Source organism: Thalassophryne amazonica, chromosome 13, assembly GCF_902500255.1.
Source record: "Thalassophryne amazonica chromosome 13, fThaAma1.1, whole genome shotgun sequence".
Classification (NCBI taxonomy): Eukaryota; Metazoa; Chordata; class Actinopteri; order Batrachoidiformes; family Batrachoididae; genus Thalassophryne; species Thalassophryne amazonica.
In genome coordinates this window covers 60479590-60501526 of record NC_047115.1, presented here as the reverse complement: position 1 = coordinate 60501526, position 21937 = coordinate 60479590, and the positions used below count along the sequence as shown (strand labels likewise).

Genomic DNA, 21937 nt, shown 5'->3' with positions numbered 1-21937 from the left:
CGAAGGATCAAAAATTACCCCAAGGTTCCTCACTTTGTCAGTGTGATGTATGACACACGAGCCGAGGCTGAGTGTTAACTGGTCAAATTGATGCCGATGTCTCACTGGACCAAGAACCATCACTTCAGTCTTATCAGAGTTTAAAAGTAGGAAGCTTCTAGACATCCAACTAAAATCTTTGTACGTCTCTTATACATTGATTTTTCTTCTGCTTTTAACTGCATTCAGCCACACATTCTAGCAGAGAGGTTAAAAAAATGAGCACAACATTGACCCAAGAATTTTATGTTCGTTTATGTATTTTTTTAACTAACAGATCTCAACGGGTTAAAGTCAGTGACGTTTTATCTGATGCTCTTATTTCTTCCACTGGTTCACCACAGGGTTGTGTCCTTTCACCTCTTATTTGTTCTATATACTAATATGTGTCAAAGTCAACATCAAGGACGACTTATTGTTAAATTTGCTGATGATTCTGTCATTGTGTCTCTTTTAAATTCAGATGATCAAGACCATGGCCCTGTGGTGTCAGATTTTAATCAGCTGGTGTAAACTGTCCTTTTTAGATATCAACGTGAACAAAACTAAAGAGATGACGATTTTAGGAAAAAGCAGGATGCCATTTCTCCTGTAGTTATTAATGGACTGGCTGTGAAAGTTGTACAGAACTCTAAATACCTTGGAACCTTTTTTGACAGTGGACTAACCTTTGAGCATCAGACTGACCAGGTATGTAAGAAAGCTCACCAACGCATGCATTTTTACTGTAAATTCAGGCATTTTAATGTGGACAGCACTTTTATGAAGGTGTTTTATTGAATCTGTTCTTACCTTTTCTTTCATCTGCTGGTATGGGTTTTAGCTTTGAAAAACAAAAACCACCTGCATCGTATTGTAAATGAGTGCAACATCATTGCTGGCGTTTCCTTAAACGACCTGCCATCTATATATAAAAACAGATCCATTAAGAAGGTGAGGTCGATCTTGGACAATCCCAGTCACCCTCTGTACCCTGAGTTCAAAATGCTTCTGTCTGGTCGTAGATTTATGTCCAAGAGATGTAAGACCAATAGGTACAATAACTCTTTTATTCCCACTGTCACTAGATTTTTAAACACTATTACGTGAGTGGTTTTTAACTAGGTTTTCTTATTACTGTGTTATTATGTTTACTGTTTGGTGAGTTTTCATGCCATATTTAAGATCATGTTATGTTTATGTATGTATGAATGTGTTCTACTGCTGGCTGCACAACAAATTGCCCCTGAGGGGCTAATAAAGACAACTTGATGAAACAGCTCAACTTCAGCACAGAAACCTCCCCCCCCCCACCCCCACTCAGCAGTAAACAGAGCAGAGAGCAGGCAGCACTAGAGAGGTTTCACTGACGTGGTTTCTCTCCAGTATCGGAAAATCCCGCAGATTGGATCAGGAAATTCTGATCAGCGAAATACGTCGGTATCGGAACCAGATACTGATCCGGGATCGGATCGCCCCCAACCCTAGTATTGAATGCTGCTTTGAGGTCTAGTTACACTAGTAACCCAGGTCATTTGGCATCCACAGACAAAGCAATGTCATTATGTACCTTTAGCAGAGCAGACTCAGTGCTATGACGAGACCTGAAGCCAGATTGCAATTTTTCAAAAACAGAATCGCTTTCTAAAATGACTGCAATTGGATAAAAACGACTGTCTCTAAAACCTCAAACAGAAAAGGTAAGTGGAAAACAGGTCTAAAATTAGATAATATAGTTGAGTCCAAATGAGGTTTGTCTTTAAGTAGAGGCTGGACCACAGCATATTTTAAGGCAGCTGTTACAGTTGAAGAACTAAGAAGAGTTGATCACACTCAGCAGACTAGGACCAACAGTATTCCGCTTCATTAAAAAAAAAAAAAGTTTATCATCTTTGACATAAGAAAAAAGTGATGAGGGTGGACTTTTTTTCCCCATGTTTTTTTTTTTTATATTTAGTTTTCTCTGATACAAGAGAGAAGAACTGTCTTCAAAAGAAGGTGTGAAATTTCAGCTACAGTTTGCCAGAAGGTACACGAATAGAATGTGTCAGCACAGAGCTGCAACTCCCTGAGGAAAAACTTACCTTGCAGTCATTGTACTTAGCGTCCAAGCTACCTCCACTGTCAAGCGTTAAGTTCCAGGCCCGGCTCAGTAAACTTCGGCCGTCTTCCGCCAACACATACTCACCACCTAGTGGACGTGCCAGTTCTTGCACCAGCTGCAGTACATCAAATTTGCCAAAATGATGCAGGCCGATTTTGGCATGCAGGGAGGGATGATAAATTAATGTTTTTTGTTTTGTTTTTTTTAACAGGGCCTTAAAAACCTCAACCTGAATTTTAACTTCAATGATAATCAATATGAAAATTGAGTTCTATTTATGTGTGATTTTTCGGTATATAAGTCGCACCAGAGTATAAATCGCAGGACCACAAAAACTATTTTAAGAAAAATGTGACTTAAACTATGAGTAATTTTATTTTACAATCATTTTAATATTGCATGATCATTTGCAAACGTGTTTGTGAGGTATTCTACTGGCCAGTACACTTATTGTGTTGACATGCCAATAAAAAGGGGGTGGAGTATAAGTTACAACTGTTTATCTGTATGATCAGGTTGTTAATTTGGGATTTTTCTGCATTGTTGTAGAGTATCTTTTAGCTTTGTGCCTTACTCTTATTAATAAATTATTTTTTTTAGCTCTTTGTCTCTTTGGAGAGACCGTAACAAAAACAGTCATTATAATTACATAATTAATAATAATAAATTTGTGATTTTTCTATATGTAAGTCATACCAAAGTATAAGTCGCAGGACCTAACAAAGTAGTAAAAAACCCGCAACTTAAATACGGTACATACATACATACACACAATATGTACCTGTGTTGAAGACGTGGACATCAATTTGCCGGAGGGTCTCGTAGTCCTCCCCAGAGCAGTAGCCTCCAAAGGTGTACACCTTATGTCCAACCGCCACAGCAGCATGGTTGACTCTCCGTGGCCCTCCTTCTAGGTGCACTGACCAGCGCAACATTCGAAAGTGCCCCAGTAATTTTGAGTCCTTAATCCATCACTTTGTCTCCTGCGTCAACCCCATCAAGCAAGCCAGCATTCACCATCAAAACCTGTGGCATTAAAAACAAATAAATAAACAAACAAATGGAGGAGCAGAGGGTAACTCTGCTGTGCCCAAAGGGTAACTCACAAGTGCCCAAAACATTGGGCACTTGTGTGGAGCAGTGACTAACAGAAAACAGAAAGAAGAGCCGCGTGTGCACTCTGTTTCATAGCTGCTGGTGACGGGTTCACAAGCCCCTACGCTGGCAGAGTATTTTAAGATGAGATTAGACCAACAACTACCACCACTCTTACTTGCTGTACACCCTTCCACTGCACAGTAAAAGCTTTAAATATTGTGACATAAAAAGGTATGAATCCTATTTAAGCCACTACATAATAATGAAAGTCTGCCCCGACAAAAACATATGCTTGGGTGTTATTATTTTTAAGTAAGTTACTTTGGTGTAATGAATAAAGTGTGCAGATTCACAGTCTACAGAAACACACACAAAACAAGGACAACAATTTTGGCTGTTTAATCATTCACTTTTGCATTATTGTCATGTGTACAGTTACGCACTAAAGTGCACAAACACAAAGGGTCTAAAAGAACTAGATGTCTTTCTGCCTTTAGGCAAAGACAGTCAGAGGGCAGCAAGTTGTACAATATGTCTCCACTTATTCTCAATGAGTCACTTTCTCAGTGACCTTCAACCTTTGTTGGCTCTTAAAAATAACTCCACAGTAGGCCAATTAAGATCTTTCTATTTCAAGCTGACACCTCCCCAAGGAACACTGCAGGTTGGTGCTTCTCAACCAAACATAATCATGTAAATAAAGACTAACCTCATCCTTTTTTTTTTTTTTTTTTAAACTCTCACATGCACTCTCGAGTGCTCAATTTGATCTTTGAAAAGAATTTTCAAAGGCCTCAGTTTTTTTTTTTTTTTTAATCATATCTGTTTGAAATGGACATGACATGAGGTGAAGCTCAGGTCTATAACAAATACGTTCTACCCTCGTCTGAATGAAAGTGGTAGCATTTTCAACTTTAAATTACATTGATTCTGAATTTGGGTCCAAGAGTATTTTCTTGATTATACCATACTTTCAGTAATTCTCTTTTTTAGGTACATTATTTTCATATAAAGCCCATGCGCTGCACACCAAAATGCTCACAACAATCTCATCTTTATGAAAGTGATACATGTATTTGTCTAGAACAGCGTAAAAGATATGATTTGGCTCTTATCCTTACAATATGAAATGTGATTTTAGAAATTCTTCAAGTCTTTTGTGAATATACATTTTTATTCTTGTGGATGAACTGTTTTGGTGTAGGAAATGGGTTTACCATAGTGTTTAGGTCACAAAGGTAGTACAAACAGAAAAAGTGCAGTGCAGCAGCACCACCCCCCTCTGGGAATTACACAGCAGAGATCTGAAACATTCCAAAACAGCATATATGCAAAACAATATTACTTACCTATTTGCTGGATATCTTCTCTTTTGGGTTAATTCCTTTTTGGAGGAATAAAGTCTAATTGTGATGAAAACTGATGTAAAAAAAATATCCATTGCTGCCTTGGAAAAAATAATACTTCCACATGTTTTTCCACAATTATGTTTTTTTTTTTTTTTGTAAGACTAAAAAAAAAAAAAAAAAAAAAAACTATAAAGCGCTTTCAGTTCAACAGAAGCATTATTTTAGAAATTAGAAGCAATGAATGGCATGTTTCAGTGATACTCTCCCACTAACAGATGTTGCAACCAAAGTGCAGTCTCTGGCAGGGACAGAGAGGAGACATCACATGTAACATTCGCTGGCCTTTAGAATTGCTTACAAGTCTAAGATAATTTAGAGGAGAGATGGCTTTTACAGCACAGAATGTGTAGTTTCATGTATGATTTAAGATTTTATTTATTTTTAACCCCTGAAGTCCATGGATGCATCAAAGCACCTTAATTGTACTTTTTGTTATGTTTCTATAAATTGGCCAGCGATGGAACATGACAGACTTCATTTGATCACTTCATGAAACTACAAATTCTCTGTAGTACGAGGATTAAAATAGTAAATTCTTAAATCACAAAGAAAGTAAATTCTCCTTTACACATGGTTTGATTTAGGGTATGGAAATCTGGAGTTGCTGGGACTCCATGGAGAAAACATTTGGAGTCTCATTGTTATTTGATGGAGTTCCCATTCAATCAATTAAATTTGATGTTCAAACGCAATGTAAAATTAAATACAACCATTTCCCATTCCCGTATGGTCTGCAACGCTTACTACTATTTCACTTCTAATTTTTATAATAAGCTGCTGGGTCATTCCATGTCAATTCAACAAGGGCATCATGCACTTTGTCTCAGATTTTAAAAATTTAAAGAAAATGTGAGACAAAGTGCATGAGGTCCCTCAAATATTCGTTGAATTGACATGGAATGACCCTGCTGATGTTGCAAGGGAAGTTTTGATAGTTCTAGGTGGTTCTTGATTTTTTTTTTCTGCAATGAAATTGCAAGAAGTGAAAAGTGATCAAACAGGCATGATTGTCTCATATATTGAGGAAGGGTAGCTACACATCTTACGTCAGTGTCACATTAAATTGAAAATGTCCCATTGGTTTTGCAGCTTTGATGCCGCATATTCTACTGTCTCCTCTACATTCTTGCAAAATTATTAAGGCTGTTAAGAGTAGGTGATATAACCTCAAAAAGGAAATTTGTGATAACAATATTGACAAAGTGACAAAGTTTTTATTCGGCACACAAAATATTCAAAAAGAAAAAAATGAACAATTCCACAAACGCATAACCAAAACTAGTGAGTCCGAAAGGGTGTGGGCTAAAGCAAAGCTTATTAGCGCCCACCCCTGCTAGTACAAGTCCATCAATTCTAATCAGTCATATTTACATAAATACAAATTCACTACTACATGTCGACACACAGACATACACATCAATATACTATTCACTTATATTTATATAGTACCAGATCACAAGAAAGTCAAATCAAGGCACTTTACACAAGTAAGGACTAACCTTACCAACCAACCCCCAGAGCAAGCACTAAGCAATTCTGAGGAATAAATTATGGAATCACCCTGTAAATTTTCATCCCCAAAACTAACACCTGCATCAAATCAGATCTGCTCGTTAGTCTGCATATAAAAAGGAGTGATCACACCTTGGAGAGCTGTTGCACCAAGTGGACTGACATGAATCATGGCTCCAACATGAGAGATATCAATTGAAACAAAGGAGAGGATTATCAAACTCTTAACAGAGGGTAAATCATCACGCAATGTTGCAAAAGATGTTGGTTGTTCACAGTCAGCTGTGTCTAAACTCTGGACCAAATACAAACAACATGGGAAGGTTGTTAAAGGCAAACATACTGGTAGACCAAGGAAGACATCAAAGCGTCAAGACAGAAAACTTAAAGCAATATGTCTCAAAAATTGAAAATGCACAACAAAACAAATGAGGAACGAATGGGAGGAAACTGGAGTCAACGTCTGTGACCGAACTGTAAGAAACCGCCTAAAGGAAATGGGATTTACATACAGAAAAGCTAAACGAAAGCCATCATTAACACCTAAACAGAAAAAAAAAAAACAAGGTTACAATGGGCTAAGGAAAAGCAATCGTGGACTGGGGATGACTGGATGAAAGTCATATTCAGTGATGAATCTCGAATCTGCATTGGGCAAGGTGATGATGCTGGAACTTTTGTTTGGTGCCGTTCCAATGAGATTTATAAAGATGACTGCCTAAAGAGAACATGTAAATTTCCACAGTCATTGATGACATGGGGCTGCATGTCAGGTAAAGGCACTGGGGAGATGGCTGTCATTACATCATCGATAAATGCACAAGTTTACATTGATATTTTGGACACTTTTCTTATCCCATCAATTGAAAGGATGTTTGGGGATGATGAAATCATTTTTCAAGATGATAATGCATCTTGCCATAGAGCAAAAACTCTGAAAACATTCCTTGCAAAAAGACACATAGGGTCAGTCATGGCCTGCAAATAGTCCGGATCTTAATCCAATTGAAAATCTTCGGTGGAAATTGAAGAAAATGGTCCATGACAAGGCTCCAACCTGCAAAGCTGATCTGGCAACAGCAATTAGAGAAAGTTGGAGCCAGATTGATGAAGAGTACTGTTTGTCACTCATTAAGTCCATGCCTCAGAGACCGCAAGCTGTTATAAAAGCAAGAGGTGGTGCAACAAAATACTAGTGATGTGTTGGAGCGTTCTTTTGTTTTCATGATTCCATTTTTTCCTCAGAATTGAGTGATTCCATATTTTTTTCCCTCTGCTTGGTCTAAAAAAAGTAACCGTTACTGACTGCCACAATTTTTTTTTTCCTGATTTCTTATGGTGTTTCTTAAAGCCAGAAAGTTGCCATTTGAAACCAGTTTTAAACAGAGGCTTCAATGACGCAGCGCGCGGCCTTGGTGAATTCATCACGTTGGGTGGGCCTTGGACGTTGTTGCTGTCCAGCCGCGGGGCTAAGTTGCCGGTTGAGGTGGTAAACACCAGCGTGGCAGATGGCAACTACAAACACCACCTCTGAGGCACAAAAACTCAAGTACAAACTTTTTGCAGCTCACTCTCTGACGACACGCAGCTCTGACTGAGTAGTAGTAGTGGATAATATTTATGGCGATAGAAAAAAAAAATACTGAGCATCGACTGAAGGCTGACATACTCTTCCCAACATGACAGCTTGTGTTGTTGTGCGCTAGGAAATATGAATGGAAAAATGCACGATTTGAAGTAGTGAATTGAAGATACGCTTAATGGAAACATGTACTTAAAAAAAACACACAAATATAGAATTTAGCAGGAGTTACACATCCATCACAATGACAATTATTAGATTTACAAGTACATTACATTACATACAATTAGAAAAGTTTATTTTTAAACAAAATAGCATGAAAAGTAATGTGTACATGTAGCAATTTTAGATTCATTAATTCAGCAAATGTTTCTGATGTGGGTCAATAAATATATTTCTTAAAATATAAAGAAAAATGAAACAGCACTGCGCTATTTTCTTTGATTACATCATGGTTAAAAACTTTAAATAAAAAAATCTAAGTTATTTAAAGTTTAGACTTTTCTTGTAGCTAGTAACGGCAGTAACAATAAAAACTGTGTAGCTTTATTTGGTAAAAATAAACATAGGTCAAACACTCAGCTCGGCAGTGATTGATTCACATCCTGCAACTAAAAGCTAATTTAGCTGCTAAACTTCAGCAGAGCACGAACGTCACGCATTATTATCATTCGCTCACCTCAGACAAATTTTTATCTGTTGCTCAAACTCATTAATTTTGTGGTTTTGACTTGCAGACAGAGTTAAACTCTCGTCTGAATGCAAACAGTGTTTGCATTTTTAGCAGCTGAAGGCTTCACCCGTTAGCTCCACTTAATGTATGATTACTGGAGGAAAAACGCAGCTCATAACTTTTAATGTCCACAACAAAGTAAACCGTTAAGAAAACAACAGCGCAGTCACCCAAAATATGACTTTATAACCTCTTAAGCCCAAAATAAATTAACCCTACTTCTTTGGAAATTATTGGTGGCATGCAAACCAACACGGTGCATTGCCGCCACCAACTGTTTGGGAGTGGAACTGAAATGAACTGAATGAACTGACGTATGTTGTTAAAAATAAACCGGAAACATTCAGCACGTGAGTAAAAACCCTGACTTCCAGTAATTTCCGGAAAACTTTTATCACTGATGAATAAATGCTGATTGATTGATTGATTGGACTGTCAGATTCGTCTGTCTGAAGGTTTTACATCTCAGAGGGTGTGTCCCCAGACAAAGAATACTGTAGGCTACCAGTGCGGTTGTGCTGGTTTCAGATCCAGCTTGAGCGAGTGTCATTCTTCCTACCAGATAAAACCAGTCGGTTTGGCAGAGCAGAGCTACATGCACACACAGCGGCGCCCGTTTGTGATCTGCTATGCTGAATCTGTCACACTTCAAAATAAGTCAGCCTGGACAGTGAGCGGCCTTTGAAGCCTTCCAAACTACATTCCACTCAGGTGCAGCATTTGTCCTCACAAGATAACAAAAGCTATTTTCACGCTCGAGGACTCTACCCTCCCCTGCACACTCTTGCTTGCTTTCTCTCTGTCTCACATGCACACCTCTAACAGAAACAGAAACTGATTTGCTCATTTCACTAGAACAATGTTAAAAACCAATGTTTTATGCCATTGCTAACTGGCCATTCCTCTATATACGCAGGCTCTCACATTGGTTGATCTTTAAGGCTCCTTCACACTTAGCACGAATGAGCATACATGAGGCAGAATCAGGCCGAATGGCAGAAAATGGCAAACCTCGTGATGCGGCCAGGAGGGACAGCCGTGTACGGATGCCACGCGGCCACCGAGAATGTGGGTGGATCCCGAGGTGACGGATTCCTGCACAAACACAGTGCGACCATGGTGACTGGTGTGATACTGCATCTGCACTGACATGCGCTCTCACAGCAACGCCAAAGCAATTAAATGTTGTACAAATGTTTATAAATTGAAGAAAATGTATGACAAAATAATGAGAGACTATAGAACATTATCCTCAAGTTCCCTGAGGGAGTCTTCCCAAGAGATCAATAAAGTTCTATCTAATCTAATTATAAGAATTAATGTACTGGTAATGATGTTTAATTGATGCATGATGACTTGACGCTGGGATGGTGTCCATGTTGGAATTGAGGAAACAAATGGATTGTTAATAGTCTTAATATTCAATTCTTGTTTTAAGTAGCAGAGAATACAAGAATTATTGTCCTTCTGTTCCTTTTTGTTCATGAACCATGCTCAGGGAAATAAACAAGGAATTAATTAAATGCCATTAATGAAATAAAATAAAAACATCCCTGCCTCACTCGTACATGCAGTGACCGGAGGTCAATCCAGTGAAATTCATGGCTGCTGCGGGCCACCTGCCTGCACCTCTGACCCGCACAGACGTGAGGCATCCATGCGCTCACATCATGAACACATCAGCCAGCCGCACAAAGGTGAAAGTGGCCAGTCACACAGACCGCGCAGCTTGCTGAAGGACACCGTGGACATGACAGCTGCCTCACCAGCTCGGATCAGATGGATATTTTAGGTGGGACACGATCTGTTGAAGGCTGGCTTGATCGTGATATTCGTCCAGGATTCGATGTAGCTGAACATTTCGTACAGCCCATCAACCACAGTCTGAAAAGTCTGACTTGCAGTATGAATGTTGTGACTTCAGTGGAAAGATGGTACAACTGCATCTCAACAGTCGTTCGATTGAGTTTCCAAGTAAAGTACGATAAGACTGTGGTATGCATGTACTGTGGCCGAACCTATGTGCCGACTGCTGTGAGACTGCTGTACGAGGCGTTCAAGTGCAGTTCGAATTTGCACGACTCGTCCGAATCCTCCTCCATGCACCGTTTTGCCTCATTCATGCTATGTGTGAAGGGGCCTTTACGTATAAAACTATGCTTGGCATAGTTCCACTTCATCTCTCTGCCTACATGTGTATCAATGCGGCCTTCGTTTTCATTCTATCCCGCAGATGGTGGGCCTGAGAGTGAGAACAGAACTTGGGGGGGCTTTTAAATATGCTGCTTCTTCCACATGGGGGCTTTTAAATATGCTGCTTCTTCCACATGGATTAATTTACAGACTTATCTAAAATTGTCAGAACTGGTTGAGGGATCTAGAGGGAACCTTCCTTGGTCAAAGTGACTGCTTTTAAATGCTTTTACAGTTGGATTTTGTGATTTTTGTGTGTGTGTGTGTGTGTGTCAGTCAGCTACCTATGTCTGCTTGTGACCATGTTGTGCTGTTTTCTTGGCCAGGTCAGTCTTGGAAAAGAGGTTTTAAAGGTCAGTGAGGCTTTTCGCTTGTTAAATACAGGATATTTTATACTATCAATTCAATTCAATTTATTTCATTTATATTAGCACCAAATCACAACAAAGCTGCCTCAAGGCTCCTCACACAAGTACGGTGTGAAGCGCCTATACTATATACAAGGTCTGTGAGAAAAGTATCCAACCTTTTTATTTTATGCAAAAAATATATGGATTTGATTCATATGTTTTTATGTCAGCCAAGCTTGAACCTTCGTGCGCATGCGTGAGTTTTTTCCACGCCTGTCGGTTGCGTCATTCGCCTGTGGGCAGGCTTTGAGTGAGCACTGGTCCACCCCTCTCGTCATTTTTTCATTGCGAGGAAATGGCGGAATGATTTGGGCTTTGTTCCATCAGAATTTTTTCAGAAACTGTTAGAGACAGGCAGCTGGAAACCATTCGGAAAATTCACATGGCTTTCGGTGAAAATTTTATGGGCTTCACAGAGATTAAGGAGTGTTACTACCGCTTTAAGGACGGCCCACAATGGCGCACGGCGCGCCGCACTCGAAGCCGCGATCGACAGGCTGAAACGACCATTTCATTTCTAAACGGATGGCAAGTTGGGACATACCCAGCTCTCCACAATTTCTCTTATACTCACTCGAATGGTAAGCCACTGAAAGCCGAGATAGACATGTCCCAACTTGTCCTCTGACACTCCAAAACGGAGGTGTTCTTTGTCTCGCTCCATCAGTGTCGCGTGTATATATATATATATATATATATATATATATATATATATATATATATATATATATATACACATATATACACACACACACATACATACATACACACATACATACACACACACACACACACATACATACACACACACACAACAAAAATATAAACGCAACACTTTTGGTTTTGCTCCCATTTTGTATGAGATGAACTCAAAGATCTAAAACTTTTTCCACATACACAATATCACCATTCCCTCAAATATTGTTCACAAACCAGTCTAATTCTGTGATAGTAAGCACTTCTCCTTTGCTGAGATAATCCATCCCACCTCACAGGTGTGCCATATCAAGATGCTGATTAGACACCAAGGTTAGTGCACAGGTGTGCCTTAGACTGCCCACAATAAAAGGCCACTCTGAAAGGTGCAGTTTTATCACACAGCACAATGCCACAGATGTCGCAAGATTTGAGGGAGCGTGCAATTGGCATGCTGACAGCTATGAATGTCAACCAGAGCTGTTGCTCGTGTATTGAATGTTCATTTCTCTACCATAAACCGTCTCCAAGGCGATTCAGAGAATTTGCAGTACATCCAACCAGCCTCACAACCGCAGACCACGTGTAACCACACCAGCCCAGGACCTCCACATCCAGCATGTTCACCTCCAAGGTCACATTCGCTGGCGTTTGGCACGTTGGAGAGGTGTTCTCTTCACGGATGAATCCCGGTTCACACTGTCCAGGGCAGATGGCAGACAACGTGTGTGGCGTCGTGTGGGTGAGCGGTTTTCTAATGTCAATGTTGTGGATCGAGTGGCCCATGGTGGTGATGGGGTTATGGTATGGGCAGGCATTTGTTATGGACGAAGAACACAGGTGCATTTTATTGATGGCATTTTGAATGCACAGAGATACCGTGACGAGATCCTGAGGCCCATTGTTGTGCCATACATCCAAGAACATCACCTCATGTTGCAGCAGGATAATGCACGGCCCCATGTTGCAAGGATCTGTACACAATTCTTGGAAGCTGAAAATGTCCCAGTTCTTGCATGGCCGGCATACTCACCGGACATGTCACCCATTGAGCATGTTTGGGATGCTCTGGACCGGCGTATACGACAGCGTGTACCAGTTCCTGCCAATATCCAGCAACTTTGCACAGCCATTGAAGAGGAGTGGACCAACATTCCACAGGCCACAATTGACAACCTGATCAACTCTATGCGAAGGAGATGTGTTGCACTGCATGAGGCAAATGGTGGTCACACCAGATACTGACTGGTATCCCCCCCCACAATAAAACAAAACGGCACCTTTCAGAGTGGCCTTTTATTGTGGACAGTCTAAGGCACACCTGTGCACTAATCATGGTGTCTAATCAGCATCTTGATATGGCACACCTGTGAGGTGGGATGGATTATCTCAGCAAAGGAGAAGTGCTCACTATCACAGATTTAGACTGGTTTGTGAACAATATTTGAGGAAAATGGTGATATTGTGTATGTGGAAAAAGTTTTAGATCTTTGAGTTCATCTCATACAAAATGGGAGCAAAACCAAAAGTGTTGCGTTTATATTTTTGTTGTGTATATATATATATATATACATACACACATACACACACACACACACATATATATATATATATATACCGGGAGCAATAGGGGGTATAGCAATAGGGGGGGAGCAATAGGAGATTAAAGGCCTTGCCCAAGGGCCCTTAGTGATTTTCCAGTCAGGCAGGGATTTGAACCCATGATCTTCTGGATTCAAGCCCAACACCTTAACCACTAGACCATCACCTCCCATATATATATGTATACATATACATACATACATACACACATATACATACATACATACATACATACATATACATACATACATACACATATATATACAAAAAAACAGCCAAGTGGCCTCTGTGTGCGCATGCGTGCATGTGTATGGCTTCGATCACGCAAAAGCCAGGAGACGTGACATTTTCCACTTGGTATACTTATGCATTTTGAGTCAAGGATGAATGCTGTGAAAACAGAAAGTTGATTGGACAAACATTTTGGATAAATTAGCAATTTTAGCTAACCAGTAAACAATGGACACTGTGTTGCAATGAACCATAAGAGTTCGGAATTTTGAGGTTTTAAATGTTGTTATTGTGGCTCATATTAGTTTAACAGTCTGTCTCTCATGCCCACGCAAAACAGAGGGGAAGAGTTAAGGGGAAGGGCCAAGGGGTAGAATTGAAATTTAGCCTAAGAGTCAGTCTCAGACACATACGGAGGGAAGGCACAGTGAAGACAGGGCAGACCAATTTTTAGAGGGGACCGTTTGGCCTGCACTCTGCAACATGTGGTTTCGCAGCTCTCGGTAAACGTGAAAAGCAAAAAGAAGTCTGACAGGAGTCATATTAATTTTTCAAATGCTAAAATAGTGGGTTTTTTATATATGTATTTTTTATGTCAGATCTTTCCCAGTCGCTTTTAAAGTCCAGAAAAAAGGTGTTAATTATTTAATGTTGGTGGTGTGATGTCAAAATGACTACAGATCATGTCTTCATGTGGCTGCATCATGCATGTACGACATATGAATGAACCCAAGCTACATACGAATGGCTGCTAAGACATTTTGATAGAGCTACACTTGAAGCTAAAATTAAACCAATGCAGATTTTCTTTTTGAAAATTTGCCTGAGAAGTTGATAAATCAGCACAGTTCTCTGCACTGACTGTTGATGGGGCAGCAGAATTTCTGAGCTCAATTAGTGATCACAGTCCTCAGGTCAATCCATACACAGTCAAGATCAATAAACTGTTTAATCAGTAAATGGTACCAAACCTGTTTTACTTTTGTTTTTACTGAAAACAGCACCCCTATGAGCAGACATGTACCTTACTGTTTTTCCACATTTTTTGTGGATGACCCCTTGCCCTTCCTGATATAAATCCACATTATATGGAGAAATGAGGCAGGGGTAAAACACTAAAACCAAGCGCACTAACCACTTGGCCGCCACATTACTTAACATTATTTTGTTCCTTTTTACAAGTGAAAACCAATTTATACAGCTTCAGTGTTCACTTTTGTGGACTTTTCTCTCTGAGTTTCAAATGCTGATGACCCAGAGACATGAATGTCATGACCAAGATATGAGAATGACTCTACAAGTTTAACACTTTCATTGCATACACATCTGATGGCCAAGTCCAGGAAGTTATTAAAAACATGGATCTTTGAGTTGATCGAGTACAATTCTAAACCCAGATACTGTGATTCCTCAGTCAGTGTAACAAATGGGATATCCACTGATTCCACAAAGATCACAGCATTGTGGTGAAGTCAAGCTCAGTAAACTTTTTCTGGTTTGATGAGTTACAAGATGACAGCTTTTATTATACAAAGTGGCTATTGATATGGTACTGCATTCCTTTTTTAGGTACGGCATCCAGTAACAAACCACTGTCATCTTACAGCTTCTGAGAAGAAACCACTGTGATGATCGTCTGGTAAAGAGGGACATCATGGTATTGAAGCTGTACAGGAGGCAATTCTCCTGGTCGCATATAGGCAAAATCCACCCAGAATGCATTATGTCATCAACATCTAGTGTTATTTCCAAGAGAACTGAATGTCCCTTCACTTTCACATCAGCACCTTGCAATCATATTTTATTTCTACACCTGTCTATGAGAAAGCCATGCAAGCTTTGCTGATTTTGAAAAGTGTGACCCTGAAGGCTTGGAGAGGAAGTGGCATTGGGTGTCTCCAGTAGCCAGCTCTGTTTGCAATCTTAAAGATAGCACTGCTAGCTGTTAGCAATGTTTACGCTTACATGGTAACTGACAGTGTGACACTGCTTCATTCGAGGCTGGACGGGGCTCAAATGACAGGTTGGTTGTGGCTCACTAGAGGCTGATACCTGGCACATGTGAGGTACAGAGATGCTCATAGAGGCGCCTTAGTAGTGGATACGTGATAGCTTAAAACGTGGACCATTCTTCAAATAATCGCTGACACACCCATGTGTGGCTCATTATTCATGGCTTATTATTCAGTGGGACCGCAGCTTTATTGTCTGTAGAAGCTGGTTGGGATAGATTAACTCACCCATTCACCTGTATTTTTGCTGTCTGAAATGGATGGCAGTACTTTAATACATATGAAAACTTCCTAACCATGACACGTCTGTATTTTTGTGTTCACATAGCAAAAAGGACCCGTGTGAATCTTTAATCCAAGTAGGAAGTAAGATATGGAGGCCAGGCAATCTTAATAATGAAGGCCATAATATTTGTATATAAACCTGGTCAAACGACATGAAACACCATCAATGCAAATCAGGTCTCATGTGAAAGCCAACCTACACACAGAGACATTCAGCATTAATACAGCTATTAGAAACTGTGCCCTCGTGTAATAGTTACCTGTCGTGGCGAACACCAGCACATGCGCTCATGAAGGTTCACGACATCAACGTAGAAATCATTTTATCGCAAACGACATGGAAAACTGTGCTAGCTATGCTACAGCTAACGGTATATTACCAACATACCAGCTTGCTGATGTGATTTTAACACAAACGAGCAACCATAATTAGCACATTTATTTCCAGCCTTGATTGCAATAAGAAACGGTTTGCTGTCAAAAACATATATGAGCACAAAAAGACAGCTATTTAGTTACCTTGGTGGTGACTCGACCGGAGCAACGAGGTGTTTAAATGCCCGGAACCCGGAAGTGATTGAAAGTCCACGTGACGTAAGCACTCGAAGAAACGCAGTGGTAAAGTGTTTGGACTTTCATTTGGTTGTTTAATTTTTTTGACTTTAATGTTGGTTTTCTCTCTCTCTATATATATATATATATAGATAGATTTCTTTATTTAAATAGTCTCCCTCTCAGAGGATCACAGTGGAAATAAGTTTTATGTTTTCGTTGGTTCGCAGCCAATCTAGCTAGCTATATGTTTTTTGTTGTTTTTTTTCTTTCTTTTTTAAGTCTCCCTGCCAGAGGAAATAGTTTTTATGTTTTACTGTGTTATCTTCGGCATGGTTGTGTTATGTATTTTGTGTTTATATACTTTATATTTACATATCACGATGCTTCTTGTGATGTTATAAATCTGGTCACGTGGGTTTGTTGACTTCCAGCTTGTTAATCCAGCATTAATGTCCGCACATCATCAGACAGGGGGTTATTCCCATTCAAATCCAAATCAATCGTTTGCACGGTTTATTTTTCTGTATTTTCCTGTAGCAACAGCATCTTCATGCCAAACACCAGTTTCTCTCGTTCTCAGCTGACAGCGCCATTATGACATCTGCATAGGCAAAGCGGTCAGGACGCGAAGTAATACATCAAATGTGAAACGGTCGAATATTTTGCCACCGTCAATGTGATATTTATGGTTGGAAATGTCACACGATTAACCAATCAGATTTGCAGAACAAATGTAATTGGGTTAGAATAGGTTTTTACAGGCGTTGCTAACTGCACCGATCGTTCCTGAAGGGTTCAGGGATTCATTTCCTGAGGAGGTCTTGATCAGAACCAAAAAGATCTGCAGGATTACTGCAGTTTGAATTAAGAACTGGGTGCTGTTGGCTCACTCCTGTGTTTGTAGGATCCAATGCCTGTCGGGTAAGTGGCGAGTACATTTAAATCGTCATAAATATCAAAGGAATAATTTTCTGTTTTAGTTTGGCACACCAGTTCAATAAAGTTCCCCACTTTCCACCGAGCAGTAATTGATTTTCACCATATATTTACATCCATTGTTGGAAAATGTATGTAGTCTTTCTGTTTATACATTAATTAAATTTCTGTCCAACTTTAAAATTACACATGAATCCATCAAAAGTCCAGATATCCCAGTTTTACACCACTTAAGTGTAGCACACATGTACTGAGGTATGTGGAACTGAAAGAGTGTGAAAAGGGTATTTAAACTTCAAGCAACCTAATCCATGCATAAATCTGTAAATAAATGCAAAATGTTGCCAAAATTTATATTTTAAGAACCTATTTAAAAGTGAAAAATAATCAAATATGTGAATGTGAAGTTAAAAATCTGCATGTAATATTATTATTTGTTCAGGTTATGATAAGAGTATTTTGGATTTCTTGTCAATCAACTCAGTGAACAAATCTAATTTTTTTTCATCCATGTAGGGGTACTGAGCGATGATCCAACCGACCCAGACTATGTTCCTCACCTGAGAATGGGTTACGGTGAGGAACAGGCACTGGAACATTCATTTAAGAAGAGAGCAAGAAGGGTACTTCGGAAATTCAGACGCACAATGCAGTTACTGGCTCCGGCAGATTTGTCTCATCCTCACTCTCAGAAGCTGTCTGTCTCCTCTGGATCCAGTTTTGGCACAAGTGAAAAGAATGCAGCACCTGAACAAATGTCTTGGTTTTGAAGTACTGTATTGACAGATGATGGGGTATACTCAGCCAACTTCACTTCACTTTTCCTGTTTCTTTTCAAGAGGTGTTTGAATTCAGACCAGAATCATAATCAGAACAGCCTTGTTCACCAAGTATCTACAAGACTATAAGGAATTTGACTCCAGCTTGAACTGTACTCTCTCTGTATGAGCATGTATAAATATACACTAAACACTGAATAATTCACAGTAAATAGTATGTGCAAATACAATAAACCAAGCGGAGATGGAGGTGCACAGGACAGACTGGATGATGGATGTGTAGAAGATGATGAGTAGTTCCTGGGGCAGGTTGAACTCCTGAGCAGTTTGATGAAGAACATCCTCTGTTGAGCCTTTTTCCTGATGGAGTCTATGCGGGAAGTCCACTTCAGGGGAGTGATGGGGAGTTTCTCCTGAAGTCCATTATCATCTCCACAGTCGTGATTGGGTTCAGCTCCAGTTTGTTCTGACCACACAAGAGGACCAACTGTCTGGCCTCGGATTGATCTGCAGAGCAAAAAGAACTGTATTGTCAGATCATTACAGATGAATACACCTTTCAGTAAAAAAAAAAAAAAAAATCTGATAAGAATCAGTGAGATTACTACCCCAATGGATGTAGTTGTTATGGTATTCACATTGATGAATGACTGATGATTTATCATGTTGATGTCCTTTGCATTACAAAAGTACATGCATACACACACACACTGCCAAACGGAATCTATTTGTTTTATACAATGAGTTTAAAATGTTTCTGCATGAACAACCTTTTTGATAATCCTGTTATCATTTGTGCATCTAAACTCTGACCAAAAATTCACGGGACACAATCAAAATGCGTGTTTTACACTGTTCATTGTATGATTTCAAATGTAACATGTAAGATGGATGTTCATTAGAAGGTTGTCAAAAACAGACATGCCTTTTAAGATCTTGAGAACATATGTTTTGATTTAACCAGTTCCCAGAACGTAAGACTGTAAAGAATGCAAAGGCAAGTTAACCTTCCATTGTCACATCAATTTAAAATCGTAAGACTGATCAGTTCCCCAGTCCTCATGATAATAATAATAATAATTTACCAATTCACCAGTTAGCTGGACAATAACTAAATGGAAAAATTGCACTCTGATTACTTGCGGTGTGAGTAAGTTACTGTAAAGTGGTTTGGAAGCATTCAAAATGTTTTCATTCAAGTGTATTATGGCTTTCAGACGAGATATTACAGCTGGTCAGAAGTAAAATGACACCTGCCACACAGTGAGCACAATAAACAGAAGCATCATATTTATGTAAGCAGTTCAAGACTTTAATAACGCAGTTGACTTTTTTTTCCAGGGCAAGAAGGATAATCAGGGACACTTCACATCCCTTTAACAAACTGTTTTTCCTCCTGCCCTCAGGTAGATGGTACCGGAGCCTGGGTTGCAATCCTGTAATTGTTACCATGTTTTTTCCCCTCTAAGAATCATAAAACAATATAGACTTAGACTCATTTTTATTGTCATTCAGTAGAAAACATCACAGATGCTGTCACAAAATGAAATATTGATGCACTGCACAAACATAAAAACAGAATAAAAGTCCAAGGTGTGTGATAGTGATAAATAGGGTTTGAAAAAAAAGATCGATAACTGTCTCTGTATCTGAATATACACAACATATAATAAATAAATAAAGCACACGGGATATTGCATGTGAAGATGCTACAAGGATAAAGTTGTCACCAGATGCTACAGTGTATTCTATATACTACATTCTGTATTGCACAGTTCTTTCTATCGATTTCTATTTAACTGTCTTATGGTGGTTGGGTAAAAGCTGTCCATGAATCTTTGTATTTTGCACCCCAGGTTATGGTACTGTCTAACTGAGGGCAAGAGGAAAAACAGTTTGTTCAAGGGATGTGAAGTGTCCCTCATGATCCTTCCTGCCCTAGACAAGCAATGTTGTTCTGCCAGTTCACCAGTGGTTGGCAATCTGGTCCTAATAATCTCTGCTGTCCTCACAACCCTCCCACATATATGTCAGATTGTTGGCTGTTGACTGTGATTGACAACATTGCCGACACCAACGAGGAGGTCATCTGACAAGGGTACCCCTAAAGAATAGGTCAACATGATTTTTTAGCATGGAGTTTTTCAATGGATTTAGGATCATTTGGGGGTGCTGAATTGAAATCTGGTATTAGTTAGTTTTTGCCAATCGCATCACGTCACGAGACATGGAGCTACGCCTGCACTGCCCAGAACAGACTGACCCAGTGCTCCCATGCACCACTGCAGCAGTACTTGCTGTTGGCCCCGGTCACTGACTCTGGCAACTGTTATGTTCTACTGGCCAGAGGCATATGCGGCTCCAGATCAGAGTGCCACCACCACAGCAGAAAAGCTGGTGGAGGAGATGTTTGCCCTTTTTGGGGTTCCTGATGAGTTCCACAGCGACCAGGGGTGGAACTTTGAGTCCCATGTTTTCTGTGAGGTCTGCCAGCAGTTGGGGGTGAGCAAAATAAGGACAATTCCACCCGCAAAGTAATAGGCTGGTGGAGTGGTTCAACCATACCCTAGCCATCCAGCTTGCCATTTTCACCAATCAACATCAGAAGGACTGGGATCGTCACCTGGAGTTAAAGGAGATGGACTGGATTTCACAGACTTATGAAGCGTCTGCACATGGTGCATGACTACACTCACCAGGTCCAAGCAAACTGGTGTCCAGCAGAAGAGGGTCTATGACACCCATTGTAGAGGGTGGGCCTTCACACAAGGGGACAAGGTGTGGGTGTACTGTCCTGTCTGCAAAAAGGGAATTTCCCCCAAGCTTTGCAGCAACTGGAAGGGGACTGGCTAGATGGTGGACCCCTTGTCTGAAGTGATGTACCAGGTACAGATGTCCTGTCCAATTAAACGAGTATAGATGTCTTCCATCACCACCATGCAAAGGTCGCATGGTGGTGATGCACCAGGACAGACTCTCTCCGTACTGTCCCCTTGCACCACTTGCTGCTGATAAGGAGGGTGATGATAGCACTGCGTGTCCCAACAAATGCGACTCCTGGCATGTTGAAGGAAGCCGGAGTACCCGGAGGGAACCCACGCAAACACGGGGAGAACATGCAAACTCTACACAGAAAGGAATCAATCCCATGACATTCTCGCTGTGAGGCACCAGTGCTAACCACTAAACCACTATGCTGCCCCCGTGAAACACAGATAGTTCTATAGAAAAGGCATTCTATGAACTCTATGGAAACACACAGGCAGTGCTATGGACATCTGAATGCAGTGTTACTAGGTTTCCCAAAATAAACATGCCCCAAATCTGTGACTTTCAGAGAAGAGCCAAAATAGACAGCTTCATAACATTGTTCAGTTTCACGATTTATTTATTTATTCATTGTTGTACACAGAACCAATGATGACAATGTAATGTCGTGTGTGAGTGTTGACAGAGACAGGTTGGACATTGTTCATTCTAAAATGGAAAGACCAAGCACAAAAAAGCAAGTGCATCTTGGAGTTTCCACCCCCAAAAAAATAGATTGTAAAATGACCTGGCAATACTGGTGGGGAGAAGATTTGTCCGTTGGCACCCCCTCTCGGCTGTGAATGCAAATTCAATGTAGTCATTTTTATTATGATTTGTTGTTTGATGCTGTTTGTTTGTTTTTATCAAAGCCCATCCATCTAACGAATGACAGCCTGCAGCGATTTAAATTCATATTGATGCAACTGTGTAATTTTTATTTTTTTTAACTAAAGGGATTGTACAGAACATAC

General features: G+C 40.0%; 1 protein-coding gene and 1 long non-coding RNA gene across 4 annotated transcripts in view; one reads left to right on the top strand and one right to left on the bottom strand.

Moving 5' to 3' along the window:
* klhdc3 (kelch domain containing 3) overlaps positions 1–16471 on the bottom strand; it is a 95505-nt gene extending 79034 nt beyond the window's left edge. Inside the window, exons 1-2 of one of the 2 annotated variants that reach the window (XM_034184456.1) lie at positions 16405–16471; positions 2904–3148 (exon numbers count right to left, since the gene is read on the bottom strand). In XM_034184456.1, the coding sequence (XP_034040347.1) occupies positions 2904–3057 (154 nt within the window). In that variant the 5' untranslated portion in view covers positions 3058–3148; positions 16405–16471. Of the gene's footprint in view, positions 1–2903; positions 3149–16145; positions 16169–16404 lie in introns of those variants that run through there. The other variant, XM_034184457.1, reaches the window with a different exon arrangement.
* Position 16472: 1 nt separating this feature from the next.
* LOC117523040 lies at positions 16473–18799 on the top strand. Of its 2 annotated transcripts, XR_004564396.1 has the most exons (3): positions 16473–16503; positions 17233–17361; positions 17893–18799. It is a non-coding gene; the product is annotated as an uncharacterized LOC117523040 (long non-coding RNA). The 2 variants fall into 2 exon arrangements; XR_004564395.1 differs by lacking the exon at positions 16473–16503 and having other exon boundaries at positions 16516–17361.
* The last annotated feature ends 3138 nt before the right edge of the window (positions 18800–21937 follow it).